The sequence below is a fragment of the Hyperolius riggenbachi genome, chromosome 4 (assembly GCF_040937935.1).
Source record: "Hyperolius riggenbachi isolate aHypRig1 chromosome 4, aHypRig1.pri, whole genome shotgun sequence".
Classification (NCBI taxonomy): domain Eukaryota; kingdom Metazoa; phylum Chordata; class Amphibia; order Anura; family Hyperoliidae; genus Hyperolius; species Hyperolius riggenbachi.
In genome coordinates, this window is record NC_090649.1 from 378,706,621 (window position 1) to 378,732,557 (window position 25,937).

The window sequence follows — 25,937 nt, forward strand, 5'->3', positions numbered from 1 at the left end:
TGTATGTGGCAGCTGCAGGAAAACAGAGGGTTCAGGAAGGTGATAATGTTGTCCCGCATTTCTTGTTGATGCACTGCCATATCGATCTGCTCCAGGATTTTGTCTCCTCTGTGAGACATCTGCTCAGGTGAGCAAAGGGATCCACACCAGTATTTCCCCTGAGAGGATTGCCCAGCTGGAAAATAAAATCCCAATCAACCCAGCATAGTGGATAAATAAAGCTTGGTTTTGGTGAACCAGGAAGACTGTCTCCCCAAACTTGCATTCCTACCTGTTCCAGACAGCTGAAGCACCTGCTACTTGTCCCTTCTGTTTAAAGTAGAATACGTGAAAAAAAATTGAAAAGCCGTTCAATACATTTATAAATGGTACTTGTTAAGCAATGCAATTTTAAAGGTAAAATGTTAAACATTGTAACTAGTGTGATATTCATATAAATAGCTTTCATCTGAGCTCTACTTTACTAAAATACTTTGTGCTGCATTCCTCTCCGCCATTGGAAATCGCACTGGTGTTACTTGGTGATATTAAGGTGGATTCCTTGGCAGGCCTACCTTTTTAAAGGAAGATTTTTTGTGTATTTATTCAGTCTGTAGTCTGAAGTTGTCCCCCAAAGAAAGATCAAAAATTGTTTTATTCAAAATGTAGCATTTAAAATGATACGAGACTACTAAACGCACATTTAAGTGTTTGTGGTTAGTTTCTGTGCAGCCGCTAATCATTCTTAGCATGCATCTTTAAAGGCCCCTACACACTCTTGATTGATGTCGCCCGATGGGGATCGGGACCCCATCCCTTGGCGACATCACTGGGCTGAGGCTGTACAGCTGTTGAGTCAGTTGCACAGTTGACGACACGTTCTGTTGCTATGCAGGGAGCAGAGGGCCGATGGAGAAAATATGACATCACCGGATGGGCAGGGCATGCAGCACAAACAAAGGTATCAGCCATTCCTTGAGCACGCTGATCCGCTAGGCGGATTGCTTGCCGGGTAGCAGTTAGGGGCCATTATACACATTATCTGCTGCGGCAGTCGTTATTGGCCGCCTTAGATGACTTTAATCTACCATGTGTAGGGGCTTTAGGTACAGAGGTTGTTTCAGCCTACACACCACCAGGAAGGAGAGACCTTTGATTATTGACCTGGCTGTTAAATGGAGTAGAGAGTTTGTGCATCCAGGGCTGATTCTAGAGTTTTTGCTGCCTGAGACAAACCGGTGAGGATGCGCCCCCCCCCCCCCCTGATTTGGAATTATCACACAGCCCTCGACAATTTAATCTGGTTCATCTAATGTTCTCACATGACATGCTGCAGCTCAACACAATTGGACTTTGGCTGGCTGTGACTCTGTGACAAACAAACTGCTCACTCTCAGCCTCCCCATTCCTCCCCAGTCAGGACAGTAGTGCCACCTCCTCCCGTCTTCTGTGGAAGTCAAATAAAACGCTGCTGATCTCCTGCCTCCCCCCCCCCCCATTGCCAAACTCCTCACACAGCACAACAATCTGCTTTTCCCCAATGGTGAACTCTTCATCTTGCTCTCTTCTCAATTCTCCTCCTACTCTGACTGCATAATGTTAGTGTAAACCCAGTACAAAAATGCTGCCCCTGTAATCTCTGCGCTTGATGCAAATGTTTCACCTTGCTTCATGATAGAACCGGCCCTGTGTGTGTGTGTGTGTGTGTGTGTGTGAATAAAGCCTTGCAATGTCTAGAAAGAAAAGGGTCAAAGACATCTGTCCACACTGATTGTATGTCACCTACACTAAGCTGGGCACAAAAAAGAAGGATGCTGGTACATGCATCAAACTGACTGGAAAAATTATCTTAATTAAATGATATGGCCATCAAAACTTTAAGCTTTACCTGCAAGGGGAAAAAATGCCTAAATTAGAAATTAGATACTCACCTTAGTAGAGAGAAGAAGAGCAGGGAGCCAATCAGGCTTGGCTTTTCTGCTGAGCCCAATCAGCTCCATGCTGTACTACACATATAAGCTATTTTATGCAGCGTAGCTACTCCCGTTCATGTACTGGAGCGTGGCTCTGAGCTTTCTGAGGGTCCCTGCGAGAAGCGGTGGTCTGAAGGGAGACGCGGGAAGCCTTTGGAGGATCCAGAGTTTTCCCTCTACTGAGGTAAGTATCTAACATTTCCCTCCATGAAAGTTACAAGTTGCCTTAATGACTGTCTGCTCTAGCACCCATATCTGCTGACAAGATTTGAAGGGAACCTGAAAGGAGAGGGTCAAGGAGGCATATTTCCTTTTAAACAATGCAAATTGCCTGGTGATCCTACTGATCCCCTGCCTCCAATACTTTTAGCCATAGACTCTGGACTAGCATGCAGAGCCGATGCTTTGACTGAAGTCTGACATGTTTGTTTGAGGTTAGTCACATGTTTGTTTGAGGTGTGTGATTAAAACACTACTAATGTCAGAAAAATCAGCAGGACTACCAGGCAATCAGTATTGTTTAAAAAGAAATAAATATGGCAGCCACCATATCTCTCTCACCTGAGGTTCCCTTTAAGGATGTATCTCTAATATTCTCAATTGGGACTCTATAAATACAAACATTAGAACCCTAAAGCTTTGTGATACTCGCCATTATATTTTCTTTATCCAGCATCATTTTAACTTTCAAAAAGTTTTATTATTATTTTGCAGTGAAAAACAAAGGGAAACATAATACAGGGGATTTGCTTCATATCCAAATACATGCCGGTACATACATTCGTGCTAGTTAGAACATAACAAGCCAAATCTCCTGGGGGTAACAGGGGGGGGGGGGGGGTACAACCTGGAAATTATGGTAGTCGCCAAGGCGACTAAGTCACACATAGCCTTCAGTTGGGTGCTGGCAGCAACGAGGCAACAGGTACCAGCATCCTGCTCTGTCCACACATCTTGCCAATAACACATTTCTACTGGGAGCCATCTGCAGAGGTGACGGGTCTACGATTAGTGGACTACAGGTTGCGCAAGCGGGGTCTGGGGAGGATGGAGGAGAGGGGGCAGTTTAAGATAAGTAATGTAAAGAGTAGGAGTAAGGAGTAGGTTTGAAAGGAAAGGTATTGAGTAAAGGTGAGAAAAGCAAGTAAGGAAATAGAGGGGGAAAGACAAGGAGTGTGACACGGCTGGTCTGCCATCTATATCGCGATAGGGAGACCAATAGGGGTCTCTAGGGGCTGGGGGAACTAACAGTTTCCCCATATTCTAAACCTCAGTAATGTATTGCGGGATCCAGTGAGAATAGTTGTGGAAGTAAGGCTGCCATACCGCTTCAAATTTAAGGAGGGCGTCGTCTAGGATGGCCTTCATCCTATCAAAACATAGTGCGGAGCTCAGGTATGATTTCAAGATATCGAAGGCCAAAGAGGGAGTTTTCCATGAGCGGGCTATAACCCTTTTTGCTGCCAGAAGTATATGCTGAAGTAGTTTGTATTTAGGGGTAGACAGGCCTGGGGATCGTATGCCGAGCAGGGCTATCTGTGGTAGCTTAGGGACTTGTTGCTGGAAAATGGAGTAGATTACCTGGTATATTCTAATCCAGAACCTACGTACCTTTGGGCATTGCCACCAAATGTGTAGGTAAGTGCCTGGTTGTCGACAGCCCCTGAAGCAGAGGCCCGAGGCTCCTGGCTGAAACTTTGCCAAGCGATCCGGTGTTAAGTGCCACCGTAGGAGAACTTTATATTGTGTTTCGACCAAGGATGCGCTAATAGAACACATATCGTCCAGGTCTTCTACTTCAATGTTCTCAGCCAGGTCTTGCTCCCACTTCAGAATGTATTGTGGTTTAGGCAGAGGGGTTGGGGAGAGTACACATCTATATATCAGTGAAATAAGGCCCGGGGAAGTGGGATCTGTAAAGCACACGTGCTCAAAACATGTCCTGGTCAGTAATGATGACCGGCGGTTCAACACTTTGCGTACAAAGTGGGAAATTTGTAGGTATCTGAAAAATTCAGAGTCAGGAATCTGTCTATGTTCTTTTAACGAAGCAAATGTTTTAACCGTGCAATCCGTAACTAAGTTGTAGATTACTGTGAGATTGTTTTGCTGCCACCACTCATACACAGAATGATTGTATAGACCCGGGGGGAAGGACGGGTGGCCCAGGAAAGAGAGAAGGGGCAGGTGGGGCGACATCAAGTTGCCCCTTTTTTTAATTTGGTTCCATACTTTTAGAGAATGAGAGATAATTAAATCCTTCATTTTATTTCCTTGCTGCGTTTCCAGCCACAGTAAATTACGGAGGGCGATTGGACGGCATAATGCCTTCTCTATCGTGCACCACAGGGGGGGATTGAGTTCAACAAACCATGCTGTTAGTTGAGATACCTGAGAAGCTCTGTAGTACTCAGCTATGTTGGGGACCCCCAGACCTCCATCAGACTGCAGTCTATATAGTGTTGCTCTAGCTATTCTAGGTCCCGAGCTCCTCCATATAAAAGAAAGCACAGTAGACTGTACCTTCCTGAGGAAGGAAGGGGGGATGTGTACTGGGAGAACCCTGAAGGCATAAAGCAGTTTAGGCAGAATTATCATTTTGATGGCGACTATTCGGCCTATCCAGGAGATAGCATAACGTTTCCAGCACTCTAGCAATTGTGTGATCTCACGGAAGAGCTTAGGGTAGTTTGCATTAAACATATCTTTGTAACAGCTAGTGAGGTAAATGCCTAAATATTTTAATTTCAGAGGCTCCCAGGAAAATTCACAGGAGGCTTGAAGTTTAGCGACATCAGCTGGCGGAAGAGATACATTGAGAGCTTTAGACTTAGTGCTGTTGATTTTTAACCCAGAGATGTCTTCAAAATCAAGCAATATGTTTGCTAGATTAGCAATGGAGGCATGAGGGTCCGTGATGGTGAGGATCATTTTAGTTGGTTTTACTAGAAGGCTGAGCAAACATTTGATTTTCTGCACAAAGTCTGCAGGTGTTCTGTGAGTGTGTATTACTATAGTGTTGTATTCCAGTACAGCAAACAGAATAAAGTTCACACAAAGAGCAGAGACAGCTAATGAACTGAAGTTCTTGGAAAATTGCCCTTTACATTAGCTAACATGGATTGATGCAGCTTTTTTTCTCTGCATTGTACTCTAGCCATGTGTTTAGCTTACAGACTAGGGCTCAGACAAGTTCTATCATAAAGCACTGATTAATAATTGGTTTATTCTGATGTGTATCATAGTTTAACCACTTCCTGTAAAATTGACATTTATAAATGTCCTCTATGTGCACCTATATAGAGTATATATAGTCTTGTCACTAACTGTCCATCAGAGGAGCTCACAATCTAATCCCTAGCATAGTCATGTGTCCATTGTAGTCTAGCCAATTAGCCAATTTAGGGGGAAGCCAGTTAACATATTTGTACTTTTTTGGGATTCAGGAAGAAACCAGAGTACCCAGATGAAACCCACACAGAGGCAGGGAGCACATACAAACTCCTTGTAGATAGTGCTCTGGCTGGGATTCAAAACCAGGGACCAAGTTCTGCAAGGCAAGATTGCTATCCACTGCTCATTACTTTGAAAATCGCTGTCAACCGGCAGGTGCTGTAAAAGCGATGCTTGTGGTCCGCAGGCCTAAGTCCTTTTGCAGGAAGTGCTTTATCTAACTGATTATTTAAAGCAAACCCAAACTAGAAATAAACTGATGAGAAAAATAAGTGTATATATCCTCCTACTCCTAAAATTATCATCATTATTATTATTATTATTATTATTTTAATAGTCCCACAATTTTATTTTCTGCTTAAAAGCTAAAAAAAAGAGTAGGTTTAATGTCTGTCTCAGCTGACTCATAATCTGTGAACTATTGACATTTTTAAATCTATTCTGTGCACTCAGAAAATGTTCTCTGACAGTTTTAATGGCTGTAATTAGTTATCAGTTGACTATCATTAGTAATCACAGACTATGTGGTATAGTCTGACTATGTCCCGACTAGAGAGAAACTTCCTTTTGGATACCTGAAGGTTTAACCCTTTCAGCGAGAAAAAGAAAAAAATTAACACAGCTTAGTTATATGTGGGAATGGTGTGCTGAATTTAGTTTATTGTTGATTAACCAGTTGCATTTTATTTTTTTCCCAACTCCATGCATCTCCCTTCCACAGGAAATATGAAATGAGTACTTCATGTAACTGAAGAAAAGCCCATCTCTTGATATTCATATATACAGTATGTGACGGTAGGAGCACACTTAGATGGATAACTAATTTACCCTTTCTTGTTCTCTTCAGGCTTTAAATAAGGATGTTGAAGTGCAGAGTGAGAAAGTGGAGTGGCTGAACCGTGCAGCACCGGATATACTGACTCTAAAAAACCTCAGTGCCCCAGATAGAGACAATCTCTCTGCCAGACTGAGAGCCATAAATGTCAGCTGGACTCAGGTATGGAAGTGGCAAAGCTTTTTATTTCTGAAAGTGAGAGTTTCATGCTGAACTGCAGGCAGACACACGTGTGTAGTGCAGTGTGTGTGGCGTTCCTTACCGTCTAAAAATACAGCAGTACAGAACATACGCTGTGAACTGACAGCATTTTCTTCCCCATTGCATCTTTGTAAATCAGCTCAGGCATAGACTCTTCTCTAGAGAACAGACTTGTTAGACTTGTGTGTATTTTGCTGTGGACGATAAAACGTGCATTGCTGAAATAGCCATTATAGTCAATGGCCCGCTCAGGAAACGCACGCTGTTTATTTATGTTTATCTTTGCATTTTCCCCTGTGATTTTAAGTCAGACAGCTTTCTGCTTTTATCCACCAGACGCACATGTTGCAAATTAAAGCATATCTTGCCACAATATGGGAAAGTACCAAACGCTGTAATAACAGCGCAGGAGATTTGGGCGCAGCTGGCGCCACCATAGGCCGTAATAGGAATTACAGTCAGTAACTTCAGCGCCGAAGTGCTATTAAAACACTGTAATTCGGCGTCCAGCAGTAGCTGGAACCTGAATTGCATCATTCCCCAATATCCACGTGGACCTAGAGGGGGAATAGTAATTAACGCCGCCTGGAACTTTTGCAGCAGCAGGAGAAGCCATACCGGCTGTATCCTGCGCCCAAGTCTCCCGGCGGCCAGTTCATATGTATGCGGAAAGCACAAGTGGAAAATCGCATATGGAAAAAACAAACACGATTGCTGAGCAACAGAAACCCCAAAATCTTGTGAAAAACACGACAAGTGTGTTCCTTGCCTAACTTGCTGATTGGATTGTAAAGGCCAACAGTTCACTGATGGTTCATTACTCTGCTCTAACAGCAAGCACATATTGTTAAAGAGGAACTTCAGCCTTAACAAACATACCGTCATTAAGTTACATTAGTTATGTTAATTAAAATAGATAGGTAATATAATCTCTTACCCACCCTGTTTTAGAAGAACAGGCAAATGTTTGATTTCATGAGGGCAGCCATCTTTTTGGTTGAAAGGAGGCGACAGGGAGCATAAGACACAGTTCCGACTGTCCTGTGTCCTGATCACCACTCCCAGTTGCTAAGCAAAGTGAATAGCAACATAGGAAATCCCATCATGCTTTGCACAGCATCAGGGGAAAAAAGCCCGGGCAGTTTTCTTTGATGGGGTGGAGCTTAGCTAAAAATGCAGCTAAAAATGAGACTTCTATAAGAAAAACAAAGTTCTGATGCTTTGAAACTGTTAAAGAAACAGTTAGTCTGGAGGTTCACTTTAAGGTGGCCACACACTATACAATAAAATGATCCGATTTTACGGCAATTCGATAAAAACGATCGAATCTACCGAAAAAAATCGGAAGCCTTTTTTTAAATTCGACTGAAAAATCCGATCGGATTTCCCGTTTTCTTCGATTTTAATCGATCCGGAATGCCAGATATTTTTCTTCAATCTTTTTAAAGATTGTATGGTGTGTGTTGGATTGTCAATTTATTAACATACACAACCTAGAAATTTTGTCAGAGTTTCCAATCATTTTTATCATAACTGGGGGACAATTGAACATAGGTGTGTGGTACATTGGTCATATTTTTGAAATGTTACAATGAGTCAGAAAAATGTATTGCAATTCTTAAATTGAACAGATATTTAAAAAATTGTATGGTGTGTGGCAACACACCATACAATTTTTTAAATATCTGTTCAATTTAAGAATTGCAATACATTTTTCTGACTGATTGTAACATTTCAAAAAAATGACCAATGTACTACACACCTATGTTCAATTTTCCCCCAGTTAAGTCACCTTTACCTTTACTGACAAGCCTGGGAGATACAGCAAAGCTTGTGTGACTGCCTTTGAAGCCTTCCCCCTTCCAGACTGTATGTGTGCAGCTGTGTAAGGGTTATATACATTACATATCATTACACAATATGATTCTTTTACTGGCCATATCTAAAATACATTTACAGTAGGTACCGTATATATTTTTCACTGATCACCCTGTCACTGTGTGTACTGGGGAAACAGCACTAACCATATAGTTGTAAGCAATGTATGCATGCAGCATATGGAGTCCCTAAACTACATCCAAAAATATACAAATACAAAGGGCTGCAGCACACAACTGAAAAAAGCGTAATGAGCTCTTGGTCACAGACAGGGGAGGACTGGGACCTTTTGGCCTGGGGGGACAACACAAACTAGAGGCCCGTTTCACGGCATCCCCAGCCCAAAGCCATATCTTTCTTGTGTGCAAATCTTCAAATTGTGATGACTAACAGCCCCAGCCACACACACACACACACTATGTACCTGATGCCTAACCCCATTTCTCCGCACAATCTACCTGTCTGTGTCTGATGCCTAACCTTAAAGGAGTTATCAGGCTTTTTTTTTTTTTATGAAAATAAGTGCTACTTACCCAGGGCTCGTCCAGCCCCAAGCTCCCAGCATGTCCCTTGCCGCAGCTCTGCAGTCAGCTGTTCGCTGCCGCTGCCTCCCAGCCCCCGGCGATGACGTCAGGCCGACTGCGCCTGTGCGAGCGGCGCTGTCAATCACCGCCACATGGACCAGAGCGTACTGTGCAGACACAGAACTACTGCGCCTGCACAATACAATCCGGTCCACGTGGCGGTGATTGACAGTGCTGCTCGCACAGGCGCAGTACAGGCCGACATCCAGGTCGGACTTGTGCCATCCCCGGGGACTGGGAGGCAACGGCAGCGAATGGCTGACTGCAGAGCTGCGGTGAGGGACATGCTGGGAGCGTGGGGCTGGAGGAAGCCCCGGGTAAGTAGCACTTATTTCATTAAAAATGCCTGATAACTCCTTTAAACAACCCCCCCCACACACACACACACACACACACACACACACACAAACCTACCTACCTGGTGATGCCTAACCCCACTCCTGCCCACCCACCATACAAACTACTTGTCTGACACCTACCCCCCTCTCCAACTACCTGTTTGACAGTGCCCGGAGGGTCAACCCACCGGGCCGGAGAGGACCTAAGCTATTTGTGTCCTTGTGCCGCTCACATCCACCGCAGGCGCAGCCACGCACAAGGGCACACCACGGCCGGCCGCCTCAGCCCCTTCTTTGATTGGATACTTCAACTTGCCGGGAAATATCGCGCGAGGTTGCGATCCCCACTGCGAACCTGTCACCTGTGGTATGTCTGCGGCCGCTGCGTATAGCAGCGGCCGGCCCTAATTACTTAAGATTCGGGCGGCCCGGGGGGCAATTGCCCCCCATCCCCCTGGGCCAGTCCTCCCCTGGTCACAGACTATGCCACCCCAGTGGCCCACATCTGGTAAGTCCTACTCTGTTTAATATTTTTTTTTTTTTTAAATTTTAACTAGTTTCAGCAAGTTTGACTAATGTGATCATATTTACAAAACAGCAGTCTGCACAATCTACATTTTTTCCTACAATTTAAATGTTGCCTAGGAATGGCTACAGTAATAAATTTGGCAGGCGGCCTGGCCCCATAGGGCTGCAGTCTAGGTGAGATTCTCTTTTACATGCTTGATATTCACACCATGCAGCCATTGTAATGGCTGACTGAGCTGCTATTCTGTTATGTCTGCTTATCTATAGCAATGGATTATTCTTTTTGATGTATCGGAAGATGCGAGATAGACTCTTATCTTGGAATTCTAATGCAGTGGTGTTCTAATCTGAATAACTGTATTCTTGTCTTGGTAACTGACTGTTTGCATGAGACATTATTAATTGGTTGGAATCCATATCACTATGTTTTGTGGCACAAGTTCACCTTATTGATACATAATTGTCAATAAGATGAAGGTATTGAAGTGTATTGATCAGCCTTTCTCAGCCTTTTTACCCTGGAGGAACCCCTGCAAATCATTTTTGGATCTTGCGGAACCCCTGAATTTATTTAGCAGGAGGCATGGTGTTTAAAAATAGGTGTGGCTGTTTATTTCACTACCCCCTACTGCCACTCATTATACAGTCTCTTTATTCTAGTACTTTTTATTAATGTGCTCATTATTATTCTGATATTTCTGTTATAATGTGATCTGTTATACTTCCCCCACGGTAGGGGAAAATGCCAAGGAACCCCTGCAGATTACTCAAGGAACGCTTCCAGGGAACTCTGGTTGAGAAAGCCTGGTTATTGAGCATAGAATTTTCTCTCCTTTGTTGTTACTTAAAGGGGCACTACAGCGAAAAATTGTAAAATTTCAAGTATGTGTAAACATAGACAAATAAGAAGTACATTTTTTCCAGAGTAAAATGAGCTATAAATTACTTTTCTCCAATGTTGCTATCACTTACAGTAGGTAGTAGAAATCTGACATAAGTGACAGGTTTTGGACTAGTCCATCTCTTCATAGGGGATTCTGAGTAAGGCTTTTATTCTTTATAAAGATATTCCCTAAAAAGGATTCATACAAAGATGCTGGCCAGCTTCCCTGCTTCCTACACAGTTTTTTGGCAGTTGGACAGAGTGACTGCCATTTACTAAGTGTTTTTGAAAATAAATATATCCCTGAGAATCCCCTACAAAGAGATGGACTAGTCCAAAACCTGTCACTTTTGTCAGATTTCTACTACCTACCTACTGTAAGTGACAGCAACATAGGAGAAAAGTAATTTATGGCTCATTTTACTCTGGAAAAAATGTACTTCTTATTTGTATATGTTTGTACATATTTTAAATTGTACAGTTTTTCGCTGTAGTGCCCCTTTAATTAAAAGTCAATAGCATTACTATCAGTTAGCTTCAATGAAGTATGAATATTCCTTCAAATGACATTAGAGCAATCTAATACAGTTTCATATTTGTGTGCGTGTTTTTTTTTTAATTTTTATTTTTTTTTACTGTTTTTAATGTTTTAAAGCAAAAACATAATTTTGAGTTTAATTCCACTTTAACTCTCTGTTGAATTGTATACTGGATCCTAAACACTGTATAGTCTCGCCCTCTAAAAATCTGCTTACCAAGGACAGCAGTAGTGAGAGAAGCCTGTACAGGGAGTGGAGGGCAGTTTACTATTGCACATATGGTAATCATATCCTCTGGAATGTTAATGAAGATCCAGTGCAGTAGTTGATGCAGTGCCATAGCCAGGACATCTGGAGCAGAGGCCCAGTTGCAGTCACATCATCTACAACCGTTTCCTTTATCACTCACTGTTTTCCAACTTTAATAAACCAGCTCCCTTCATTCTATTGTCATCTTTTTCCACTTCTCAGTGAAGCAGTAACATCCCCAATGAATTTACAGGGATTATGGGGTTATCAGGAAATAACCAATTTCTCACCTTAAGGCTAATTTCACACCAGGACGTTGCGTTAGAGGGGGCGTTAAGGTCGCATAACGTCCCCCTAACGGAACGCCTGGTGGTGCTGGATCTGGACATCAGAGTGAGCCGCGTTGTGCAGCTCACTCTGGCGTCAGTGATGCCGTGATGCGCACTCTTGTGCGCATGCGGCATCACGTGGTCCCGCCGGCCAATCGCCGCACAGAGCGGCCGCTCCAGGAAGTAAACACTGCACGTCACAACGTGCAGTGCATATTAATTAGCCATGTGCCTGGCCGCTCTCCGCTCCTCCACAAGATTACTGAGCATGTGCAAGCAGTCTAACGCGGCTCAGCCGCGTCTAAAGTACTGCATGCAGTACGTTGTCTTGTGACGCAGCGTTACACTGTAACGCAACGTGGGCACTGTGAACAGCCCCATTGATTTTTCATTACTGTGCGGTGGGCTGCGTTACAGGCTGCTCTAACGTGCGCCTGTAACGTCCCACTGTGAAACCTGCCTCAAGCAAGAGCAGGACATCCTGGTTTTATTCATTTTATTTAATTATAAATAACTTTATATTCCGCTCAATTACTATTAAAAGACAACTATCACAACAAATTGTAAAATATAAAATGCATACCTATAAAATGTTGATTTAGACCAGAGTAAGTGCACTATAAATTACCTTTTCCCATGTCGCTGTCATTTATGTAGTGAAAAACTGGCAGATCTGATATATTTTGGATTAGTCCATCTCCTCATGTGGGATTCTCATGTATTTCTTTATTTACAAAAGCACAGTCCAGATGCCAAAAAAGTGTGAAAATGAGTAGGGAGGCAGGCTGGCATCTTTGTATAGATATTTTCCAGGAAGGCCTTCTGTAAAAAAAATAAAGGAAATACTGAGAAAGCCTCATGAGTAGATAGACTGTTGAAAACTTGTCAGATCTTTCAGCTTTTCACTGCCTACTGTAACTGACTGAAACACAAGAAAACAGTGATTTATAGTCGTTTTTCGCCGGTAGAAATGTACTTTTTATGCATGCATTTTAAATGTAACACTACTCTTCAGCTTGTTCTTGCTGAGTTTGTCCTTTCCTCTCTACTGCCCTTTGAAGAAAATGATGGTGAGCGATTTATATCCTCGCTGTTGTTACACTTTCAATATTAAGACAAATGGCTATTAGGTGGTATATCATGGCTTAGTATAGCGGACAAGAGCTATATGGCTACTAGTATAGATTGTTTAGTATTATTTAGTATTCCACCATCTGATTTGACTGTTTTATTACTTTAGTTTCTGTTTGATACCACCCGGTTAAAGCAGACCTGAACCCGGGACTTACTCTCTGCTATAAAAGATAAGCAACAGCATATTAACCATTATAGAAAAAAACATTTTATTGCAGCCCACAGAACTCCTTCTGAGATGCTGCAGTGTAGTTACGGTACTTTCTGGTTTCATGGGAGCACAGAAATGGTTAACCCCCTGTGTTTACATATAGCTGTCTGAACGGCTTAAACCTCGACACAGATCAGACAGCGATGACAGCTCAAATTACAGTGGCTCATTACTAGTAAATAAGGGAGAATTAGACAGGGTGGGTTTCTCTGTGTATTCCATTTCTCCTGTGGAAGAGTTTAGGTCCTCTTTAAAGCAGCAGGGTCAACCATACTATGCCAGGAAAAAAAACATATAGAAGTAGATAACTACGTGTTCTACTTACTTAACAGATGTATTTTTTAATCCGCGTTTTGATTTCAGTAAATTTTATATAGTAAATAAAGAGAATTTTCCATTTTGATTCCCTCTTACTGAATCTAATTCTGATGTAATTTCCTCCCTTACTCTTTTTTTTTATCTCTTAAAATCTGCTCTGTTATAGATACTTGCTTTGTAAACATGTAAGCACAGCAGCATCAGATTTTAGCACTAGCTTTACACTAAACGGCTTTCAGCCAATCAGTGAGGAGCAGGAATGTGGGAGGGGTGATGACAAGCTTCCTTCTCATCGGCAATGTACCAAATAGAGCCAGGCTGACAGATTAAGATTTATTACAGCTGAAACATTGTTGATTAAATTGGAGCGCTTGCAATGCAGTGTGAGGTTCCAGGCTGCACAATGAACACAGAGCAGTGGGTACGTGGAATTTGATTTTGTGGCCGACATTCCCTCTTTAAGTCTATGTTTGATACTTACCTGCTTTTCTACTATACATCTTGGTGTGACTGTATTATTGGAATGGTTCTGCATTATTGTGTTACATTCTTTGTTCACATAAATATTTTGCTTCAATAAAAACTGAAGGAAATATGTGTTTTCAATAAAATTGTCTGGCTTTCCTAAATGTTATGTAAAAAGTCCAAGTACCAGAGGCGGTATTTTTTATGTAGCTATTGGTAATTACAGTCTAGCCTTTAGGCTGGTTTCACAGTGGGATGTTACAGGCGCACGTTAGAGCAACCTGTAACGCACCCCACCGCACAGCAATGAAAAATCAATGGGCTGTTCACAGTGCCCACGTTGCGTTACATAGTAACGCTGCGCCACCAGACAACGTACTGCATGCAGTACTTTCTAAGCAGCAGAGCCGCGTTAGACTGCTTGCACATGCTCAGTAACGTTGGGGAGGAGCGGAGAGCGGCCAGGCACATGGCTAATTAATATTCACTGCACCCAGTGACGTGTAGTGTTTACTTCCTGGAGCGGCCGCTCTGTGCAGCGATTGGCCGGCGGGACCACGTGATGCCGCATGCGCACAAGAGTACGCATCACGGCATCACGGACGCCAGAGTGAGCTGCACAACGCGGCTCACTCTGACGTCCAAAGCAGGGAGCACCAGGCGTTGCGTTAGGGGCACGTTATGCGACCATAACGTCCCCTAAAACGCAACGTCCTGGTGTGAAACCAGCCTTAAGGTCAGGCCACTATGTAGTAAAGCATATCCAGTTTTTATACTTATCAAGATAAGTAATATAATCAAGATAAGGATATAGCTTTTCTTATGCTTCAGCCCTTGCAAGGATTTCTGATCAATTTAAGTGTATACAGCAGCTAAGCTTATCAGGCTATGTTAGTATTCATGGTATTTCTTAACCACTTACCTTCACCTTGCAAATATTTGCTTGCTTGACATTGCTGACATTCTTTTGCGGCTCGCGAAGGGTTTGTTTAAATGTGCCGTTTCTGCAACAAATACTATAATCTCCCTGTATCCTCAGTGGCATTGGAACTTGTTTTGACCTTTTGGTATTGTCTAAGTAAATCTCCCATAATTCTCTTTGAGGGCCAGCATTCTCTGGCGCATTCAATGTTTTATCAGCGTGTAAGGTTAAACACGGCTTCCTTTACAGAAACTGGAAGTGATAAAGTAGTTCTGGTTTCTTTGTAGAAAGAGTTTTAGTAGTGACATGTTTGTGCGTGTTCTTAAACAAATCTGTATGCACCCTTTGTTTCTGTTTCAGTTAAAGCGATTTGTATATAGTATTTTATTTTTACAGGTCTACATTTTTTCTATATGATAAATAACACTACTTTAAGAGAAAAACTCCCAAAAATCAGCTCTCTAATGCCTACTGCCCCTTGTGCATTACTAAAGGGAGTTATTTTTTGTGCCACTGGTGTAGTGTTGAAACACATAGATAATTCACATTGAGAACATTTTAAATTAATTCCTGGTAATTCCCCTATACCCTTTTCCCTGTTGATCCCTGCCAACTTGCCAACAGCTGTGTCCAGTTGCATAATGCCACTGGAGGATGACTTCTTCCCTCCAACCACTGATGTATTAGTTATTTGTTTCAGTGCTGCGTCAACTCCTCTTTATAATGTGAAAAAGGGCTATATAATAATAATCCTAACATTTGTTTTTTTTTTTCAAATACTTTATTTTATGCAACTGTTGTACATACAGAATGAGAAATATCAGATCCGGCACCATAGAAACACACTTCCATTTAAGCAAACACGCCTTGTACAATATTGTCAACATATACATTATGATTGTTATGCATGTTTATCGTACATCGTGTAGTCAGACAGTCGGTATATAACAAAGAAAGTATTAACAACAACAATAACCATTAACGGAGGAGCTAAGGGTCCAGCTTGATATCTTGAAGATATTCAATCAATTACCTAATAAGTTTGCGATCAATGTAATGGGTTACTTGTAAATCAAGGGTCAAGTTTCTGTATTAAGCATCTGAACAAAATCTTCAGAGTGTCTATATATCATCCAGACCCTCCATGTTTTATTCAAGCTTTCGGATCTGCCTTGGATAGAAGATATGGTGTTCTCTAAGTCATATACCAGATCTAACTCTTTAACTATTTCAGATAGCGTAGGTATTCTAGAAGTGCCCCACACTCTCACAATTAGGGTTTTGGCTGCATTTAGAATATGTCTGACTACCAATCTTTTATAAGATTTCATTCGGCAATTATTAAGATTAAGGAGAATTGGGGTGTAAATGGCCCTTCTGTATTAGTCATTTCTTTGATCATTGTTTCGATTTTCTGCCAGAAGGGAACCAGCAGAGGACACTCCCACAGTATGTGCAGCAGCGAGCCCACTGAGGATTTGCATCTCCAGCAATTAGGGTCTCTGTCTGGGAATATATGAGCTAACTTTTGTTGGTGTCAGTTACCACCTAGCTATGATTTTATAAATTATTTCCTGAATGCGAGAGGCAGTTGAAGTTTTGTGCGCATAAATGCACATTTTTGATCTCTGTGTGTTAGAGAGTGTCTCTCCCAGGTCTCTCTCCCAGGCAGAAAAATATGAAAGGGAGTCTACATTTTGATCAATTAGCAAGGAGTATATCATGGAAAGCGTTTTGCGTATTGGACCCACAAACTGACATAAGGATTTAAATTCTGTCAGTTTTCTAGCCAAACTCGGTTGCACTCCCAAATGTTTCAGGAAGTGTAATCCTAACATTTGTATAGCTCTTTCTCCTGTTGGATTCAAAGCTCTTGAGAGCTGCAGTCGCTAAGGGCATGATCAGTAGGCCACTGATCAGTGTTAGGGAGTCTTGCCCAAGGACACCTTAGTGAATAGGTACTGACACTAGCCAGGACTCGAACCCAGGTCCCCCATGTCAAAGAGCCCTTAACCAGTACACTATACAGCCATTGGTTTACAAATCACCCCTCAGACGTCCACAAAGATATTTCCCATTGCTTCCTTGTCCAGAGTTTTCATAACATTTATTATGAACCCAGGCATTTCCAGGGACAGGAAACCAGGGGCAGCAGTACAAACATTGCATAAACTCTAACTATTCCCTATTCCTTTAAAGCATTCTCGATTTGTTGTTCTCTGTGTCTCTGTCCCTGTTTGAGAGATTTACACACTGGAAACTCTCCCAGAAACACACAACAATTAAAACCCAAAAGAAGTTGTAACCCCTGCAGTTCTCTGCTGGAGCCAAACGTTGAGAGAATAGATCATGCTTTGTACATCCCGCCGTTATTCTCCATTTGTACCTAGCTTGAGAGTCCTTTTTTGTTTTACCTTGGTGATTATTTTTTGTCTTTCAATAAATATGTAAGCTGTGAATATAAATTGTTTGAATGTCCAGGGACAACTATTGTGAATTAGGTCAGTGATTTGAATTTGCAGCAAGATTGTGAAGACCTTTGTACTTACTTGCAAATTCTTTGTTCTAGGTGTCCAAGGAAGTGCCTGAGAATATTAAGGACTTGGAAAGGGTTTTATATTATCCCACCTACGCAGCCCAGCCAGTATTATCAAGTACGTTTCCCTATTATTCATACCCGTGCTGTCAAAGTTTAACTTACCAGTTATATATATCCTAAAAAAAATAATTTTAAAATAATTTTGTATACTATGTATTTTAGTAGTGTTGACATTTCCATAACACTTTTAGAGTCCACAGTCTTGTTACTAACTGACCCTCAGAGGAGCTCACAATTTAATTACTGCCGTAGTAATAGTGTATTGCTCCTATTGTAGTCAAAAACTTTGTACACGCACTAGATGGCTCTCAGCAGAGGTGGCCAATCAGGCCTGCCTCAATGCAAATCTAGTATGTATATGGCAGCCCGATGCCTTGTGAAGAGATGTGGACTGTTGGATCATCTCAGTCAAGTGCAGACAGAGCCCATTGTTCACTTCCTTACTCCTCCCACACCACCATGCTCTGCGCCATTGTACCCCTCACCATAGCAACAGAGCGTAACACTAACCTGTAGGTTAGCAATACATCTGTACAGAACTCATTCCTAAACAGTCTCCCTACAGTACAGGCTAGCAATGTGTACTGTTGCTAAAGAGTGTGTGTGTGTGTGTGGGGGGGGGGGGGGGTGCTGTGCTTGGTCTGGGGCACCATACACATGTTAGATTCTTGATGGAGGCGTCCCCAACTATCCATCTTGCCCGAGAGCCATCTACCATGTGTACAAGGTTTTAAACTGTGATAAGAACACTTGACTATGACTATGATAGTGATTAGATTGTGAGTGCCTCTGAGGGACACTTAGTTACATAACTATGAACTTTGTTAAGCAGTGCAGAAGATTTCAGCACTGTATAAATACGCCTCGCCGTGCCGCTTGTGGTAACACTCCAGTGGCCAGGAACATTCTGCTCCTGCACAGAATGCTCCCGACTACAGAAGCGCGATTGCAAGCCATGTGGCCATGCCGGCATGCAGGTGCAGTAGATGCTGATCTGCAACGGAGGGGACCCCGGGACACCATAGCTGCAGCGAGAGACAGATAGGTTGCCAGGGGCTGGAGGAAGCCCCAGGTAAGTAGATCTCTTTTTTTATGCTCGGATGTGTCCTTTAAATAAATAACTGATATCCTCCTCTTATCTTATTCTTCCCTAATTCAGTAATGTTTCATCAACCTTTGATTTGCTGTAATATTTCCCAGCTTGGAATCTTTTGCTCCCAAATAGCAAAAACATTGTTAAGAAATCAAGTCAAGTTTGCTGTACTGCTTATTCTCTTCTTAAATCTCCCACCTTAGATAACCTTAATCAATCCAATGGTATACACACTATAGTAGTTTTCTTTAAAGGTCTTCCAAAAGACCAAGTAATAGAAATCTAAGGGTCAAATATGGAAAACAAATATATTGACACCAACTTGCAATAGAGAAACTTTCCCAAAATGATCACTTTATCCACTTTTAGCATGCAGATATGTTGCTCAGTACTCTATTTCTTTTGGAGAGAGGAGGTGGGAAAATGGGCAGAAAGTGCCCTGCTGCAACTCAGGGACTCCAATAGTGGTCATCCAGGTATTATCAAGCTCAGCAGATCAGTGAAGCAGAAGTAGACCAATGTCAGTTTACACCTGTACAAATGCTATAATATTACCTGAAGCAATCACAGACAATCATTTCTGGTAACTAAAATTGAAGGTGTGAGTTTAGATGTATTGATCTTTATATATGTTACGGCCAGAACCTGAAGTCTGTCCACTTCGGGTTCTGGCCGGTCAAAGCTAGAAATGGCTGGCTGAAGCGGGTAGTTTGCGAAATCGAGGCTTTTTGTGGACTTTGGCCGGCCAGAACGCATTCTGGCTAGATGTGGCCGGCCAAGTCCCGAAGTTCTGAGTCCCTGCTGCCTCCTGTCAGCTCACCTCCCCCTTCTTTCACCCCCGTCTTCCAGTCTGCTTGCTGTCTCCATGGCTGTTCAGCTCCCCGCTGTCTCTCTGGCTGTTCAGCTCATTCGCCCCTCCCCTGCTATTTGACTCCCAGGCTTCCGTCTTCCCGGGCTGTTCCCCCTGCGATGTCTTCTTGATGAGTTCCCCTCCTCCGTCTCCCCTGCTATTCAGCTCCATTGATTCCAACTTCCCAGGCTGTTCCCCAGCGATGTTTTGATGAGCTCCCCACTCTCCACCGCATGTTGCCCTGACGCTGCATCTCTGCCTCCCATCTGCTTTCTTCTCTGTCTGCCTTCCCTCTTCGGCTGCGCAGTTCACCGCTCCCTGTCCCCTCATAAGTGGACCTGAACGCTTGCACAGGACAAACGAAAAACATAGAGAAATGCACCCGTATGAATTTAGAGTTTAGTCTGTCTAATTCCTCTTCATCTGTGACTAATCACCATTGAAATTTGATGTCTCAGCTGGGTCGGCTCAGGAATGTAATTGGTAAACACAGGATAATATGTCTGCTTCCATGAAAGCAGGAAGTAGACACACTGCAGATTATCCGCTGTAACAAATACATTTTGTAATAAAGGACGTTTTTCTTTAAGGGCTCAGACACACTATAAGCCCTTTTCTGAGCGCTTGCGATTGATTAGCGCATTGTGAGCACTTTTTAAAAATCGTTCCCATTCACTTTCATTAAAATTGCGGTAAAAAAATCGCTACGTACACGTAAAAACTTACGCAATCGTGGCGATTTTTACCGCAATTTAAGTGAAAGTGCATGGGAGATATTTTGAAAAATTGCTCAGAAAGCGCTAATCAAGCGCTCAGAAAAGGGCTTATAGTATATTTGAATCTTAACCACTTCCCGACCGCCGTGTAGACAATTGGCGGCCGGGAAGTGAACCCCGCAAGCACCGCCGTATTGACAAATGGCGGCGGTCCTTGTAGGGGCATGGGCGGCGCGATCGCGTCATTCGTGACGTGATCGGCCGCCGGGGACTGGCTCCACCCACCTCGCGCTGTAACCCGCCGGCCGTTCGGAAGCGCCGGCGGGTTACTAACACCCGGATCGCCGCATACAAAGTGTATAATACACTTTGTAATGTTTACAAAGTGTATTATACAGGCTGCCTCCTGCCCTGGTGGTCCCAATGTCCGAGGGACCACCAGAGCAGGCTGCAGCCACCCTATGTCGCACCCAAGCACACTGATTTTACCCCCTCCTGCCCCAAATCGCCCACAGCACCCCTCAGACCCCCCCCCCCTGCCCACCCCCCAGACCCCTGTTTGCACCCAATCACCCCCCTAATCGCCCATCAATCACTCCCTGTCACTATCTGTCAACACTATTTTTTTTATCCCTCCCCCCGCCCCCTCCTGATCACCCCCCCACCCCTCAGATTCTCCCCAGACACCCCCCCCCCCCCCCTGTGTACTGTATGCATCTATCCCCCTGATCACCTGTCAATCACCCATCAATCACCCCCTGTCACTGCCACCCATCAACCCCTAACCTGCCCCTTGCGGGCAATCTGATCACCCACCCACACCAATAGATCGCCCGCAGATCCGACGTCAGATCACCTCCCAAGTGCAGTGTTTACATCTGTTATCTACCCTAAACACCCACTAATTACCCATCAATCACCCATCAATCACCCCCTATCACCACCTGTCACTGTTACCCATCAGATCAGACCCTAATCTGCCCCTTGCGGGCACCCAATCACCCGCCTACACGCTCAGATTGCCCTCAGACCCCCCTTATCAATTCGCCAGTGCAATATTTACATCTGTGCTTCCCTGTAATAACCCACTGATCACCTGTCAATCACCCCCTGTCACTGCCACCCATCAATCACCCCCTGTCACTGCCACCCATCAATCAGCCGCTAACCTGCCCCTTGCGGGCAATCTGATCACCCACCCACACCAATAGATCGCCCGCAGATCCAACGTCAGATCACCTCCCAAGTGCAGTGTTTACATCTGTTATCTACCGTAAACACCCACTAATTACCCATCAATCACCCATCAATCACCCCCTATCACCACCTGTCACTGTTACCCATCAGATCAGACCCTAACCTGCCCCTTGCGGGCACCCAATCACCCGCCTACACGCTCAGATTGAACTCAGACCCCCCTTATCAATTCGCCAGTGCAATATTTACATCTGTGCTTCCCTGTAATAACCCACTGATCACCTGTCAATCACCTGTCAATCACCCATCAATCACCCCCTGTCACTGCCACCCATCAATCACCCCCTGTCACTGCCACCCATCAATCAGCCCCTAACCTGCCCCTTGTGGGCAATCTGATCACCCACCCACACCAATAGATCGCCCGCAGATCCGACGTCCGATCACCTCCCAAGTGCAGTGTTTACATCTGTTCTCTACCCTAAACACCCACTAATTACCCATCAATCACCCCCTATCACCACCTGTCACTGTTACCCATCAGATCAGACCCTAATCTGTCCCTTGCGGGCACCCAATCACCCGCCTACACGCTCAGATTGCCCTCAGACCCTACCCCCCCCCCCCCTTATCAATTCGCCAGTGCAATATTTACATCTGTGCTTCCCTGTAATCACCCACTGATCACCTGTCAATCACCCGTCAATCACCCCCTGTCACTGCCACCCATCAATCACCCCCTGTCACTGCCACCCATCAATCAGCCCCCAACCTGCCCCTTGCGGGCAATCTGATCACCCACCCACACCAATAGATCGCCCGCAGATCCGACGTCAGATCACCTTCCAAGTGCAGTGTTTACATCTGTTCATACCCTAAACACCCACTAATTACCCATCAATCACCCCCTGTCACTGCTACCCATCAGATTAGACCCCTATCTGCCCCTAGGGCACTCAATCCCCCGCCCACATCCTCAGACCCCAGCCCTGATCACCTCGCCAGTGCATTGCTTGCATCTATTCCCCCCTCTAATCACACCTTGAGACACCCATCAATCACCTCCTGTCACCCCCTAGCACACCTACCCATCAGATCAGGCCCTAATTTGCCCCGTGTGGGCTCCTGATCACTCAGCCAAACCCTCAGATCCCCCTCAGACCCCCTTCTGATCACCTCCCCAGTGCCTTGATTGCATCTATTTTCCCCTCTAACCAACCCCTGAGACACCCATCAATCACCTCCTGTCACCCCCCCTAGCACTCCTATCCATCAGATCAGGCCCAATACAACCTGTCATCTAAAAGGCCACCCTGCTTATGACCGGTTCCACAAAATTCGCCCCCTCATAGACCACCTGTCATCAAAATTTGCAGATGCTTATACCCCTGAACAGTCATTTTGAGACATTTGGTTTCCAGACTACTCACGGTTTTGGGCACGTAAAATGCCAGGGTGGTATAGGAACCCCACAAGTGACCCCATTTTAGAAAAAAGACACCCCAAGGTATTCTGTTAGGTGTATGACGAGTTCATAGAAGATTTTATTTTTTGTCAAAAGTTAGCGGAAATTGATTTTTATTGTTTTCTTTTCACAAAGTGTCATTTTCACTAACTTGTGACAAAAAATAAAATCTTCTATGAACTCGCCATACTCCTAACGGAGTACCTTGGGGTGTCTTCTTTCTAAAATGGGGTCACTTGTGGGGTTCCTATACTGCCCTGGCATTTTAGGGGCCCTAAACCGTGAGGAGTAGTCTAGAAAACAAATGCCTCAAAATGACCTGTGAATAGGACGTTGGGCCCCTTAGCGCACCTAGGCTGCAAAAAAGTGTCACACATGTGGTACCGCCATACTCAGGAAAAGTAGTATAATGTATTTTTGGGTGTATTTTTACACATACCCATGCTGGGTGGGAGAAATCTCTCTGTAAATGGACAATTGTGTGTAAAAAAAAATCAAACAATTGTCATTTACAGAGATATTTCTCCCACCCAGCATGGGTATGTGTAAAAATACACCCCAAAACACATTATACTACTTCTCCTGAGTACGGCGGTACCACATGTGTGGCACTTTTTTACACCCTAAGTACGCTAAGGGGCCCAAAGTCCAATGAGTACCTTTAGGATTTCACAGGTCATTTTGCGACATTTGGTTTCAAGACTACTTCTCACGGTTTAGGGCCCCTAAAATGCCAGGGCAGTATAGGAACCTCACAAATTACCCTATTCTAGAAAGAAGACACCCAAAGGTATTCCGTTAGGAGTATGGTGAGTTCATAGAAGATTTTATTTTTTGGCACAAGTTAGCGGAAAATGACACTTTGTGAAAAAAAAACAATTAAAATCAATTTCCGCTAACTTGTGACAAAAAATAAAAACTTCTATGAACTCACCATACTCCTAACGGAATACCTTGGGGTGTCTTCTTTCTAAAATGGGGTCATTAGTGGGGTTCCTATACTGCCCTGGCATTTTAGGGGCCCTAAACCGTGAGGAGTAGTCTTGAAACAAAAATGACCTGTGAAATCCTAAAGGTACTCATTGGACTTTGGGCCCCTTAGCGCAGTTAGGGTGCAAAAAAGTGCCACACATGTGGTATCGCCGTATTCGGGAGAAGTAGTATAATGTGTTTTGGGGTGTATTTTTACACATACCCATGCTGGGTGGGAGAAATACCTCTGTAAATGACAATCTTTTGATTTTTTTACACACAATTGTCCATTTACAGATGTATTTCTCCCACCCAGCATGGGTATGTGTAAAAATACACCCCAAAACACATTGTACTACTTCTCCCGAGTACGGCGATACCACATGTGTGGCACTTTTTTGCACCCTAACTGCGCTAAGGGGCCCAAAGTCCAATGAGTACCTTTAGGATTTCACAGGTCATTTTGAGAAATTTTGTTTCAAGACTACTCCTCACGGTTAAGGGCCCCTAAAATGCCAGGACAGTATAGGAACCCCACACATGACTCCATTTTAGAAAGAAGACACCCCAAGGTATTCTGTTAGTAGTACGGTGAGTTCATAGAAGATTTTATTTTTTGTCACAAGTTAGCGGAATTTGATTTTTAATGTTTTTTTTCACAAAGTGTCATTTTCCGCTAACTTGTGACAAAAAATAAAATCTTCTATGAACTCACCGTACTACTAACGGAATACCTTGGGGTATCTTCTTTCTAAAATGGGGTCATTTGTGGGGTTCCTATACTGTCCTGGCATTTTAGGGGCCCTAAACCGTGAGGAGTAGTCTTGAAACTAAATTTCTCAAAATGACCTGTGAAATCCTAAAGGTACTCATTGGACTTTGGGCCCCTTAGCGCAGTTAGGGTGCAAAAAAGTGCCACACATGTGGTATCGCCGTACTCAGGAGTAGTAGTATAATGTGGTTTGGGGTGTATTTTTACACATACCCATGCTGAGTGGGAGAAAGATCTCTGTAAATGGACAATTGTGTGTAAAAATTTTTTTAAAAATTGTCATTTACAGAGATATTTCTCCCATCCAGCATCGGTATGTGTAAAAATACACCCCAAAACACATTATACTACTTCTGCTGAGTACGGCAATACCACATGTGTGGCACTTTTTTGCAGCCTAACTGCGCTAAGGGGCCCAAAGTCCAATGAGCACCTTTAGGCTTAACAGGGGTGCTTACAAATTAGCACCCCCCAAAATGCGAGGACAGTAAACACACCCCACAAATGACCCCATTTTGGAAAGTAGACACTTCAAGGTATTCAGAGAGGGGCATGGTGAGTCCGTGGCAGATTTCATTTTTTTTTGTCGCAAGTTAGAAGAAATAGAAACTTTTTTTTTTTTTGTCACAAAGTGTCATTTTCCGCTTACTTGTGACAAAAATGTATATCTTCTATGAACTCACTATGCCTCTCAGTGAATACTTTGGGATGTCTTCTTTCCAAAATGGGGTCATTTGGGGGGTATTTATACTATCCTGGAATTCTAGCCCCTCATGAAACATGACAGGGGGTCAGAAAAGTCATAGATGCTTGAAAATGGGAAAATTCACTTTTTGCACCATAGTTTGTAAATGCTATAACTTTTACCCAAACCAATAAATATACACTGAATGGGGTTTTTTTTTTTAATCAAAAACATGTTTGTCCACATTTTTCGCGCTGCATGTATACAGAAATGTTACTTTATTTGAAAAATGTCAGCACAGAAAGTAAAAAAAATAATTTTTTTTGCCAAAATTCATGTCTTTTTTGATGAATATAATAAAAAGTAAAAATCGCAGCAGCAATCAAATAGCACCAAAAGAAAGCTTTATTAGTGACAAGAAAAGGAGCCAAAATTCATTTAGGTGGTAGGTTGTATGAGCGAGCAATAAACCGTGAAAGCTGCAGTGGTCTGAATGGAAAAAAGTTCCTGGTCCTTGAGGGGGGTAAAGCCCACGGTCCTCAAGTGGTTAAGGTTATTATGCTATTTTTTATCTTTCAGAGCAGAGACGAGGTTCTGACTGCCTTTCATGCTGTCGGAAAGGACTCGGGACTTGTACATTTTGGACTTTGTCCGACTGACTTTGGCCATTTCTAGAACTGGCCGGCCAATGTCAGAATTTCCCAGCATTTTGGACTTTGGCCGACATCAAATCGGCCAGTTCTAGAAATGGCTGGCCAATTCTAGAATT

At 43.4% G+C, this 25,937-nt stretch overlaps 1 protein-coding gene across 7 annotated transcripts in view; it reads left to right on the plus strand.

The window, feature by feature from the left end:
- Nucleotides 1-25,937, plus strand: part of UTRN (utrophin) — an 863,547-nt gene that overhangs the window by 329,595 nt on the left and 508,015 nt on the right. For all 7 annotated transcript variants that reach the window (XM_068232090.1, XM_068232089.1, XM_068232092.1 and 4 more), the window contains 2 exons: nt 6,253-6,402; nt 17,389-17,473. In XM_068232090.1, the coding sequence (XP_068088191.1) occupies nt 6,253-6,402; nt 17,389-17,473 (235 nt within the window). The remainder of the gene's footprint in view (nt 1-6,252; nt 6,403-17,388; nt 17,474-25,937) is intronic.